The 12925-nt window shown below is 39.5% G+C and overlaps 1 protein-coding gene across 2 annotated transcripts in view; it reads left to right on the top strand.

Annotated features, from left to right (window-relative positions):
• Nucleotides 1–6479: 6479 nt before the first annotated feature.
• Nucleotides 6480–12925, top strand: part of lrrtm4l1 (leucine rich repeat transmembrane neuronal 4 like 1) — a 51184-nt gene continuing 44738 nt past the window's right edge. The window contains exon 1 of one of the 2 annotated variants that reach the window (XR_006375553.1): nt 6480–7193. Coding sequence is in view for 1 of the 2 variants with exons in the window: in XM_044174782.1 (XP_044030717.1) it covers nt 7190–7193 (4 nt within the window). In the remaining variant the exon portion in view is untranslated. The remainder of the gene's footprint in view (nt 7194–12925) is intronic. The other variant, XM_044174782.1, reaches the window with a different exon arrangement.

Genomic DNA, 12925 nt, shown 5'->3' with positions numbered 1-12925 from the left:
TCAACCGGTAAACCCACTTTGTACTTCACACTTATTTTATTTAATGCTTATACCCACTTGGTACTTCATTTATTTTCTGACCTGTATTATAGTGTATTATATTTTTTTTGCTAGTACTTCTATTCCTGTGTGCACTGACGTGATAGTGAGCTGCTGTAACAAAAGAGTTTCCCCTCGGGGATCAATCAAGTATTTCTGACTCTGATTCTGATTCTGAATTAGAAGTGCTTTTGAAAAGGTGCAAGCAATGGCAGTTTAAGGTCATGCAGTGAAATAAATGATTTACTTTTGTCCTTCTATAGGAATGAACATTAAAATATTTTATGGTAAGTGCAGAAATTATTTGAAATATCCTCAAGGACTAATTCAAATTATTCATTTACTTATACAGTAGGTTTTGAGTTATATGCGTCATTTGATTTGTGTTGTTTAGTGTGACTGAAGAAAGTCAGAAAGTCAGTGACTTTGGCCACTTAAAATTTACCCTGGGAAACTGAAGAGATTAATGTCATAAAATAATGACACAGAAACTTGTAGACAGCAGTGTTCTTAGTCAAATAAGTGTGGATCCCAACTGCTGCCTTTAATTTCAACCATCTAATAAGGATGTGATTTCAGACTTTGGAAACCAGACAAATGTAATTATCGACCTAGTAGGATAGAAAACCAGCAGGATTCTGTGTCTCGAGGGTCATAATTGAAAACCACTGATATGCATATCTAATTTAGCAGCACTTCACTCAAAGCTAAAACCAGCAAGAAATATGACAAAGACCAGGTACTTCACATGTCTTTAAAGAGCTGGTGGCCTTGCAAACTTAAAGACAGATGAATTATGGAGACCAAAAAGCTCAAGCACATTCATTGAAGACTGGATATTTCATTCAGGGAAAACATTTCAACAAATTAATTAGCCTTAAAGCTCAATACATTTCAATTGTCCAACTATTTTTTTCTTTTAAGGAATAGTTCGACATTTTGGAAAATATGCTTATTTTCTGTCTTGCCTAGAGTCGATCAGCTTGGCTAAGCAAAAAGACTGGAATTGGGAAAAACAGCTAGCTCCAAAGTTCAACAATACGACCAACACCTCTAAATTTCACAAATTAACACACTGTATCTTTTTTGTTAAATCTGTGACACAAATGTCAAGTTTTGGTTTTATGGGGAGTTACGCGCTGTAACTATTTCTTGCCGACCAGAGGACGGTCACAGTGACTTCCTAGAGTTTTATCGTCACCAAGTGTTGCCAACCAGAGAAGTCTCCTGTGAAAATCTCAACAGCAACACGTCTTTCCAGAGACAATCCCTATAAGTCTGAATAATCCACGGACCGCTCTGTGAACCATTTTCCCATGAAAACTGTCCAAAACAAGACATTAATTGATTCATCTGAAAAATAATCATTAACAAGTATAATCATTAGTTGCAGCCAAATTTGAGCACAAGAAACAGAATTCCATTGACCTTTATTAAAAAGGATGGAAAAAGTGGAATGAATGACTAATGAATTGGACATTTCTGTTCAATTCAATCCAGTGAATGAAATGTTTTAATTTACTCTTTTACTGCAGCCTTTCCTCCTCGGTCTCCCCCTTCCACTTCTACTTCAGTTATTTACTTCTTTGTGTTTCTGCAGGAAACTGATATGAACTAGCTGTGGTCAATGAAAAGGTGAAGGACTGGGAATATAAGTACATATAGCGAATCAACTGGTTGATGAACACTGGGGTATGTCAGTGATCACACCACGACTGGTGGCTGCACAGCATTGCAAGCTCCTGGTAAAGATGCTCTTATCTCTCTGCCTGTTAAATGTTGGTGGAAAATAGCGAGTCTAGAAACAAGCTCTTTGCTCTTTGATTGTGAGGGACTGACACCAAAAAGCTAATGTCTGATGTTTCAGAGACCTGAAAAAAGTTTTTCTATCAAACTCTGTTGTAGCTGAGCTAAAAATATACTGATTTTATCTCACCTAATCTAGATTTTCTGCATTATTTGGAAAAATATACAACTAACCACTGTCTATAAATGCACTTTACTACGGAGCCCCTTAAAGGTCACGGCGAGAATTTTTAGCGAGAGGACTACTTTTGCATTCCCTCACAATATGTTTTGCGATATCCCGCAATATTTTGCATTCTCTCGCAATAAATTTGGTATTCTCTCGAAATAAAATTTTGCGTTCCCCCACAATGCTTTTCTTCTTCCATTCCTTCTGAGCCATATCTCTATTTCTGCTCAGCGACTCCCAGCACAATGCAACAATATATCAGCTCATTGAATTTTACTTTGAACTGGGCATTAAGTATGCTGATATAGTACTACTGCTCAATAGGCATGCATGGTTATGTAATTAGTGAAAGTAAACTTAAACGAATTAGTAGATCAAGAGGTCTCTCAAGAAGAAAGCCGTAGGCCTACGGCAATCTGCAGGATGCTGTCGGTTTGAGGCACAATTACAGATGTGCAGTTGAATCTACCTTATAAAGCTAATGTGCTTTATATGTATGAGTCAAAAAAAACAACAAACAAGAAGGTGACTGAAATGCTGCAAACAGAGTCTGTGGTTCTGTCACAGAAAGAGCAGACAGCATTGAACCACTTGCAGAGATACATCAGGAATGCAGACCAACACAAGTTGGAAATCTTTTTGCGTTTTTGCACAGGGTCCTCTGTTCTTTGCACAAATTAAAGTAACCTTTGATGCTGAAACAGGTTTTGGTAGAAGGCCTGTTGCTATAAGTGTGGAGCAATAATTGATGTTCCTAATACATACAGCTCCTACCCAGAAGTTTGATAATGTTCTTTCTGATAACTTCTTTGCAATGGTCATCACATAAGGTGAGGTGTCCATAAACGATGCTTAATGCAGTAACTTGAGAATCTCCACATTACCTTCCATTATAAATAGACATACGGCTCAGACGGAATGGAAGAAGAAAAGTGTTGCGAGGTAATGCAATATTTATTGCGAGGCAACGCAAAAGTAGTCCTACATACGTTACACCTTCACCAATCAATTTTAACATAACATTTAACAATGTAAAATATGTTTATTTTGCATAAAAAATCTAAACGTCTCTCATTCTGCTCGTCTTCAGAGTGGCAACTCTCCCATAATCATTTTCAGACAGTAATGGCTTACAACGGCAGGGGTGATGTGATAAAGAAAGATGGCTGCCTAGTTGAGACATTTAACATTTGTTATTCACAGGACAAAATTTTGTTGTGCTAGATATGACAAAAGGTTTTCACCACTAACTTAAACACACAACTGATTCAACAACAGAATCACAGATCCTTATCCTAATCACATCAAAACTACAGAGCACTGAACATTTTAGAGAAATCTGCTGCCAACTTTGAGAGAAAGATGTTTTTCTTGCCATTTTTCTTACAGCCAATGAGCTCTTTTTGAACTTTGAATGTAACAACATGAGGTACTGTATCATACAGAATGTGAATAACTACATGCAGCAACTTCATAAATAATAATAAGATGATTTCATCATACACACGTATGGTGGGTGGACTTTGAAGGTATTTTTGACTTCTTGCATCATTAAAATTTTATTCTGTACAAAATATTCTCACACATGTATCAAAATACGTCACAAAGGAAATAGTGCAAGGTTGTAGCAATCTCAACAAAAGTAAAACTGAGCGATTACCCATTCTCCAAATCCAAATTCATCCTTCTCAAAGACATTACTCCAATACAATACAATGGCGGTCAATGGAATTGTGTGTGACGCTCACAGCATTGAAAATCTTTTTTCAGAAAATGTCCCTGTTTACAAAGCTGTGAACCAGAAAAAGATTCCGCTGTTTGTTTCCTGTTTCAAATCGACAATCAACATTGTTGTTTTTTTTTAAACCATGGCAGCACGATTTCTCCCTAACCTTAACCACATCGTTATTATTGTACCCATGGCAATGAAGGTCCTCTAACCTTAATTAAGTTGGCATGGCCCAAACCATGATGTTTTCCTAAGCCCTGGGTCTAAACCTAACCAAACCTTAACCATCGCTCTATAACAACATCACAGTATTTCCTCCTTTGCTCCTAATGGACAAGAGTCATAATTGCTACAGCCACTAAGGGGCTTTGTCACTTGAATGTAAACATACACTCAACTGCCACTTTATTAGGTACACCTTGCTTGTGCCAGGTTGGACCCCTTTTTGCCTTCAGAACTGCCTTAATTCTCTGTGGCATTCCACCACATTATTACACAACCAGCAGCCTGAAACGTTGATACAAGGCAAAGATGGATCCATGCTTTCATGTTGTTTACGCCAAATTTTGGCCCTACTGTCTGAATATTGCAACAGGAATTGCGACTCATCAGACCAGACAATGTTTTTCCAATCTTCTATTGTCCAATTTTGGTGAGCTTGTGCCAATTGTAGCCTCAGTTCCCTGTTCTTAGCTGACAGGAGTGCCATGTCACGTTCAAAGTCACTTAAATCACCTTTCTTCCCCATTCTGATGCTTGGTTTGAACTTTAGCAGATCGTCTTGACCATGTCTTCATGCCTGAATGCATTGAGTTGCTGCCATGTGATTGGCTGATTAGATATTTGTGTTATCGAGCAGTTTAACAATCAGGTGTACCCGATAAAGTGGCCGGTAAGTATACATTGTTTTTCAGCATTTAGTGAAAACGACTGATGATGTCGTTTTTTCGGAGGACTTGGCTACATACCCATACAGACCCCACGTGTAGCATGCACACAATTTCCAACACATAGACTCTCCCATCACCTGCCTCTGTTGGCTCACCTGAGAGGTATCACCTGTCCTTTCCCTCGTGTCATCACTGTTCCCCTCGGTCATGGTGGCCTTCCTCCTCTTCTTCCTGTATTTACCTGACACCTCTTTGCTGACGCCGCACTTTGTTGCAGTTTGACCCTCCTCTTCCTCACCACCAGCATCAAGGCCTCATCTGTGGTCATGGATGAGGAGGAGGAAGGGGAGGTGGAGGGATCTTCACAGGCCTGCTGATTTACGGCCCCGCCTCCTTGTTACCGTGGCTCCCCGCAACGGGGCCAATGTCAAACCTTCATCGGGCATCTCCCTGTGCTTGTTAAATTAACTTTATGTCTCTTGTCACTCCTTGTCTCAAGTGTCTTTCCCGACTGAGCTACACCTCACCTAATGTTATCACCAGATTCAATTCAAATGTGAAAAAATTTACAAAATGCAGCAGGTGCCGAATGCTTTACAATAGCACGGTATGGTGTGTAAAGAGCTGAAGGGCTGAATCACACACTGCACACACCTTGAGGAGTTTCTAGGAGAAATGGATTGGGTTGCTAGGTGAAATCCGTCTAAAAAGATAAATAAGTGCTGTTGTCTTTTCAGTTCGTCTTGTTATATGGCTTCCTTTCATACATGCAGACTGCTTTTGAAAATGAGTCAAAGAGTTTGAAAGTCAAGTAATTACAATATTAAAAAAAATGTACTCTCCTGAAGAGAGTGTTTTCTGTCAAGAGTACATGTGAGACTCTTGAAGAGATGGTTTGAATTTTAAACAATCTGCCCCCAGGTGAGTAGCCTAACCTGTCTGGCGTGTAACAGAAAATTTAAGAGATACACTATACGGCCAAAAGTATGTGAACACCTTGTTGAACATGTCATTCCAAAACCAAGGGCATGCTGCTGTAATTCATCCACAGTTTAAATTTTGTTCTCAATGCAATACTCAAAGCCTGACTGAAGACAGAGTTTATGGTCTGTACTTGTGTCTGTACTGTTCTCACTTTGAACATCAGACTTTCAATGCTATACTGTCATAAAACTTTCACTAAGTCACTAAATAGTGCGACAAGGCTAAGCCGAAAGTCAAGGCAGGCTGGAACTATTTCTTATAATGGGCACATTTTTATAATTTATTGTCTTTTTCATCTCTTGTGTCTGAATCATCTGAAATAAGTACCAATTGGAAGACTATAACACCATCCCAGGAATTAATCACAATATGAAGTGATTAAAGAAGGTGGGACTAAATCAAATATTTGAAAGTGTTATGGACTGTGGATATAACTTCAACTGAAACTAGAGAGAAATTTCATTCCAGTAGGACTTTTAAGACTGTTATTGCCAAAAATGCTTAATTACAGCTATTTTTAACTATACAAAAATCTGAAACCCTAATGAAAGAGAAATGTTGAAATGTTTCACTACAGTATACATGTAAAAAAAAAATGTCTTGGAAAGCCTGTCCAACAGTATCCCTGCTCTAACAAAACTCTTGCATTTGGCCTTCCCATCCGCAATAATTATGCAACAACATGTGGGATCAGGCTGGCTACCCACTCATGCTATAATGATGACCACATATAGCCCTCAGCATATCCTCCACAACACCTGCATAATGGATTTATAGAAGAAAAGCATGGTAAAGGGGGAGACGGCTCCTGCATTGGTTTATTTGTGTTGGTGGTGATGAAGATAAAATCTGACCAACAAACAACAAAAACAAAAACAAATCTCACATTTGACCAAATCTGCCTGCAGCTGTTAAACACTGCATTGAATGCTTTCTCTCTCTCTCTCTCTCTCTCTCTCTCTCTCTCTCTTTTCTTTCTCCCACATGCGCGCGCCTGCACACGAGCACACGTCCCCCACTCAGCCGGGCGCGCACACGCAAACCTGCTTGCCAATGCACTGCACAGGAGCCAGTGACAGTGCCCATGCCTGCCTGCGATCGCTGTCTGGCGTCTCTACCGCTCCTCTGGATGTTTGCGCAGAGGACACCTGCCACCGCCGGTGACTGCACCGATCTCCGCGGCACAATCCAGCTCGTTTCCGCCTCTTCACTTTTACAACGTGCGACGGTTTTTGTTGCGGGCACCTGTTTCAAGACTATCTTTCATTCGAGTGAAAAAAAACGCTGTAGAGCCAGGCGTTTGACTTCCAACTTGGAGCTTGATGGCACGGTTATTTTTGACAGGTCTGGAAAGTTGCGCTGCGTCAAGGAGCATGGGCGCAAACTTTAAAAGCTTTTTATAATCGAGAGACAGTTTTTAGAATGAAGGCAGGTGAGTCACCAATCGCGTGAGAGGCGCACAGAGTTTCGGGGCTTTCCAGGTACTGGAAAAGAAAGGCGACACGGAGGACGTCGTGATCTGAGCGGCGGATTGCGCCACGGAGGACGGAGGGAACGGACCGATGAGACAACATGGGTAAGTAAGTGGAGGACTGTTTCATTTTGAAACGATTGCCGCCACAGAGGATGAAGAGCCCAGGCAGTCTGCAAATCATCAGTATTATTAGTTGAGCGCACTTGTGGTCCTTACAATAACAGTATGGGTTGATTTTTCTCCACTGGCGCATCTGTGAGTGTGTGGATGTTGAGAAATTTCCCCCCAAATCTTTCGCGGCTTATTCCTGCGCAGCAAGCTGACATCTCCAGTGTTTCAGAGCAGTACTTTTGCCCTATTTTTCTGCGAAGATTTCCTGAGAAATAACATTTTCTGAGGTTTTCCTTCCCTATTCATGATTTAAAAAAAAACAAAAAAAAAACAAATACTGCAGGCGGGAGTGTTGGTGCTTCATAATATCAAGGGGAGGAGAGAGAAAATAATGCTCTCACCTCATCCACCTCTCATCTATGATGTGGAAGTGATCTGAAAATCTGAATCAGTCGACGTGGGTCTACGTGCCAGTGCACAATGAGTTGAATCTAAATAATAGCCCATCATCTCTCAGATGACGTCCTTGTTATTGAAGCTGCAATGACAAGTTTATTCACAAAATCCCAATCTGACTTTAAATGGCCTTAATTTGGTGACATGTGTCTGTTTTCTGTGGCCTCCCCCTCAGCTTTTCCCCCTCAAAGCTCTGACATGTTTTGACTCCGTCCTATTTCTTCTACCTCCCCCCTTCTCCTGACAGCTCTGGGCACCTACAATCTCATCCCACACTGCCTATCACCTCCTCCATTTTACTGGCTGTGGGTGCTCCAAAGCTAAATTCACCGCTCAGCCTCACAAACCCACACTTCTCTTCAGTGTTTCAGAAGCTTTACGTTCCAGTCAATGTTTTTGCATTTTATTTTTATTTATTTATTTATTTATTTTTGGGGTGGGGGCTCAAACGAACTGTGGGTGTTCAGAAATGTCACTGAATATGTGGTGAAAGGATGTTGACTTTAGTCTCCAACTGTTTTAATAGAAAGCCTCACGATGTTTCATGTCCTTTCTTTCAGTGCAACTTTTGTTGTTGAATATCTCAGTGAAGGACTATTATTCATAAGTGGGCACGCGCAAGCACACGCGCGCGCATGCGCGCACACACAGAGCAGGGCATGTTTGATAGGTGGCTAGGTACAGAGAGAGCCGTTTGAGTTGTTTTTTAACTGCACCACTGTGATTCATTTAGTTTGTCTTGGCTTCTCACTTGTTGGATTTATGCTGCTGTTTTTGTTTTTGTTTCATTTTCATTCCCCCAAAATGACTGAAAAGCTGATACAGGCTGGAGGGATGCTTGCTGCCCACACATCTGCTTGTGCAGAATTGTGGCATTTTCCCAAGTAATGAGCAGCTTAGTGCAATTAATGAGCACAGGCTATTACAGTTTTAATTATGTCACCACAATTACTATAAGCCAAAATAAGTGGTTGCAATTGTTAGGATATCAACACTTCTGACTGAAGCTCTCTCACAGCATCCATCTCATCTTCAGCCATCGCCTTGTTTTCCTCATACAGGGACTGATTAAATGGGAAAAGTTTATACTGCCTTCAGGGCTGAAGTTTTTTCTTGACATCAACCTGATTTGGATATCCTAATCATCTACACAGAAGGGCAGTTTCAGGTTTGTCAATGTTTGTCTGTGTTACAAGTGTTCTGGGTAGAGTAGTCTAAGTGTGAATAATGCCGATCAATGTTTTCCTTCAAATCCAACACCAACAATTCACAACACCTAAGTCAGTTTACAATTATATAAAACAACAGCTGGAACTGGAGAATGTTTGGCATTTTTACTTCATAAATGACCCTAATGAGCCTCAAAATTGTTGCTAACAAATATGCTGTTGCTTGACAATTCATTTAATCGACTAATCGTTTCAAAACTTAGTTGCAAGTAATGTAATATTTTTTTTTAAATGTATAACAAGTAAGGAGGAGCGTGCTTTTGACTAACAAGCTGATACATTTTAATCACCTATTTGTGGCCAAAGCTGTTAAATTTATATTCAGCACTGCCTCCCACAACAACAAAACTGTGCAAACCACACAAAGAAGTCACATTTTCAGCTGACAGAAAGTAAGGACAAGGAAACGTAATGCAGTGTTGTGAACAACGCAGGGGCCCGATGGTCTCCGGTCTTAGTGAACACACTGATCTGCTGTAGTAGAACTGCTTAGGCAAGAGCAACAGGGCAATTACGCTCAAATAACCTTCAATTTATTCAATAATCCATCAGTTTCCTAGAGCAGACAGAGACAGTAATTGGTCCACGGAGCACATTTCATGAAAACCTAAGCTGAATTTCTTTTCTTTTTTTTAAAAAGTAACCTGTGGACACAGTTTTTCCATTCCACTTCTTCAAGCTTATAATAGTGCAGATAATTAGAAGATCCAGTGTTATTCACAGGTTTGCCATTGGCACAAAACCACAAACTTTTCCTGCAGCTTTAAGACCATTATGCAGTCTTAAGACAATAGATGTGGATCAAGTTTCTCAGCTCTATAAATTCATTATCACACAATGAAAAGTTTTAATTAGATCAAATAAATAACTTTAACTGAAAGACAAGGTCTCTCTAGCCAACAGATTAAAGCAGTAACACAAAATGTTGATGTAAACTTCTTGGTTTTACGGTGCTTCTTCCAGAGCTATGCTGTGCATGATAAAGACAGATCCTGCTTGGATAAAAAAGTGAAGAAAAATGATTCCTTGAACAGCCTATATAGCTGCATCTGTACTGTAGCTCCTTTTCAAATAGCTGAAGCCATCAATAAGGATTATTGTACTGTCAGTGTCAGGCATGTTTCCTCATTCTGGCTGAAAGTCCCCATCAGACCCTTTTTGCAGCAGTTTAGTAACATTCACTTCACCACTACCCACACACGCCATCAAACCACCATAACACAGCACTCATTCACTTTACCTCTAGATCATTTGAGTGGGGTTTTTTTTGTCCCTGTTGTTGTGCAGAGTACTATATCTTGAATGGCAACACTTCTTCCAAGTTTGTAGTTTGTATTTCTCTTCCATTTCATTTGGTGTTCTCCTTGAAATTCTGAAATAACTGTGAATGAGTTCCCCAAACAATGTGTCCTGCACATATAAATCATGCAGTGAAATATGGGCAGAGACACAAGACTGAGAACAAAGTCTGGCAGTAAGCACTGGGAGGTGAGCTTGCACACAAAAAACAAAAAGACTCTGCAACAAGAGTCACATGATAATGTGTTGTGTATTTTGTACGTCACTGAAGCACACTACAGCCTACCTTTGGTTGTCATGGTTTTGTACATTTCCGTATGTTGGCTTTGTCATATTTTGGATTTATTGTAATACAACAAGTCCTCCAGTCTACATGACAAAAAAGATCATTTGTCAGTGCCTTCCAGAACAACGTATATGTGTGTTTTCTGATCTGCCAACTCTGCCTAGACCACAGCTAAAACTACTTGGTTATGGTTGGGGAAAGACCTTGGTCATGGTTAAAAGAAACCAACACCTGTTGGTAGGAGACGAGGTGTTAACCGTGGTTTCTGGTGTCACAGTCACATTATAACAACAACGTGACGCTGCTTCTGCCTTTGCTCCTAAATGACAACGGTCATTATTCACTCGGCCACAAGAGGTCACTTGTCAAACGCAAACATTGTTCGTTTTAAGTGTTTAAAACCCCTGAAAACTTGGTTTTCAAAGTTTTCTGTATTTCTCTGCACAAATATTAATGACTAAATAACCAGCAATCAAAGTTAAGGCAGAGAAAACAACATCCTTATTTATTTATTTCTCAGCTAATCTGCTTTATCAGGCTTGCATGGATTTGATTTCATTAGATTTTATTGACAGTGGCCTGGCAACAAAAGCAAACAACCCTACAACTGTCATCATATTTCAATTCAAATATTGCAAAATCCTAATTGGTGCATGGAAGAACGTCACCTTTTTCCTGCACAGCCCCGCCCACTCAGACAAAAACACAGATACAGAAATCTCTTATGTGAAATAACATAAACCGTTGGCAGGATTGAATAATCACTAGCATTAAGTGCTGAACTCAGATCAAGAATACATATTGCTTTTCACACTCCTGAATGCTTCTGACCTTTACTGATTACCAGCATACCACACACACACTCACCATCCATGATGTCAACTTCTCAGCCTTCACAACAGGTTCGCCTCACAGCGGCCAGCTTTAACGTCTCGGTTTGTGCTGCTCTTTTGACATCAGCACTCGTATCGATCAACTCCACTCTCTGCCTCTCTGCACAGATTTCTAAACCAATAACTTGTGTGTGTGTGTGTGTGTAGGTCCATAGGAAAGGCAGCGTCAGTAAAGTTCCTGATATGTGTGATACTATTGGCCTGTGAAGAGTTTCACCTGTCACTTTTTGACAGTCCAGATGTTAAGCGATGTGGGTGTAAAGGTTGAAGATTTTTGCAACATGGCTGATTTATTGAGTGCAAATATTAGAGAAGGAAAGTATCTGCCTCATACAGCAGTGGACTGCATGAGGCAGACTGTATGATGTATAAAGGAAAATGTATTTGTTTCTTTATAAGTCGATTATTAAAAATAAAATAACACAACTAAAAGGCAGACCTTGTCCCAATCAGACTTCTTATTTGGTCATCATACCGAATAGTTTCCATTGTGCTTTTATCATTTTTAGGGGAAGAAATCATTAAGTTTTATATATCTTTACAGCCAAGGAATTAAGATACTGCCAATGTCTAATTAAGATAAGGAGCACAGTAAAAAAAACAGATATCAAGGCAAAAATTAAATCTGTACACCGTTTCATAACTTTCATTATTGCTGCAGTTTTTCTATCTTTCATGGATCTTCATTAGGCACATACATCCTGTCAGATCAAAACATTGTAGCAATATATAATTCAAGTTTTAATCTGAATCTAAAGCAGTGCGCAGATTAAACTTTTGCCCTGACATCGCTTAAGTACCATCGATTTGCTTTTGGCTTTCATTTTCAATTTTCAAAGAGTGCATATGTTGTTTTCGTGTTTGTCTACTCTAAAAAGTGATGCATGTTTTTATCAAAATAGTAGGCTACACAAACATGCTTAAACAGATGTATGATTACTGGATATTCATAAGGCTCAAAGTCACTGAAATAACTGGCTAAGAGAAAGCTGTAGGCACCAGACCAGAATGGGTTGGCTGAAGCTCCTCTAAAAAGTTCCATCCAACACTTCTCATTAAGGCTGCCTTGTTCCACAAGGGTAGCTTTCAGGGCCACACAAAACCTTCTGGTGTAAAAATGGTGATATTCAAAATAACCAATTAGCCTTTTTTAAGGTTTCCCTCCTTGCAAATTATATTTTACACCCTTGACAAGTACACTAAGTGGTTTCTACAGATAGGCTGTAACAGGTAGTGATTTGTATGAGACAACTGTTTGTCTGTTTGTGCTGTCATGTGTTGTATGATTAAGATTTGTTGTGCTGCTTCACATAAAAGCAATTAATAAGTTAATTAGTCCATTAGTACCAACAGAAAAATAATAGATCATTCATTAATTATGAATTGATTATTTATTGTTTATTATATTTAAATGCCAAATGTGCTTCTCAGATGTGAGGATTTGCTGCTTAAATATCTTAAGTTCAAAACAAGCGATTTTAACATGTCAACTTAAGTTCTGGGAAATAACTTGTTTCTGACATTTTAGAGTGAACGTAAATTAAAATTAAAAATAGTCAT

The sequence above is a fragment of the Siniperca chuatsi genome, linkage group LG18, assembly GCF_020085105.1.
Source record: "Siniperca chuatsi isolate FFG_IHB_CAS linkage group LG18, ASM2008510v1, whole genome shotgun sequence".
Classification (NCBI taxonomy): domain Eukaryota; kingdom Metazoa; phylum Chordata; class Actinopteri; order Centrarchiformes; family Sinipercidae; genus Siniperca; species Siniperca chuatsi.
Note: the sequence above shows the minus strand (reverse complement) of the source record. Positions and strands in the feature narration are given on the sequence as shown.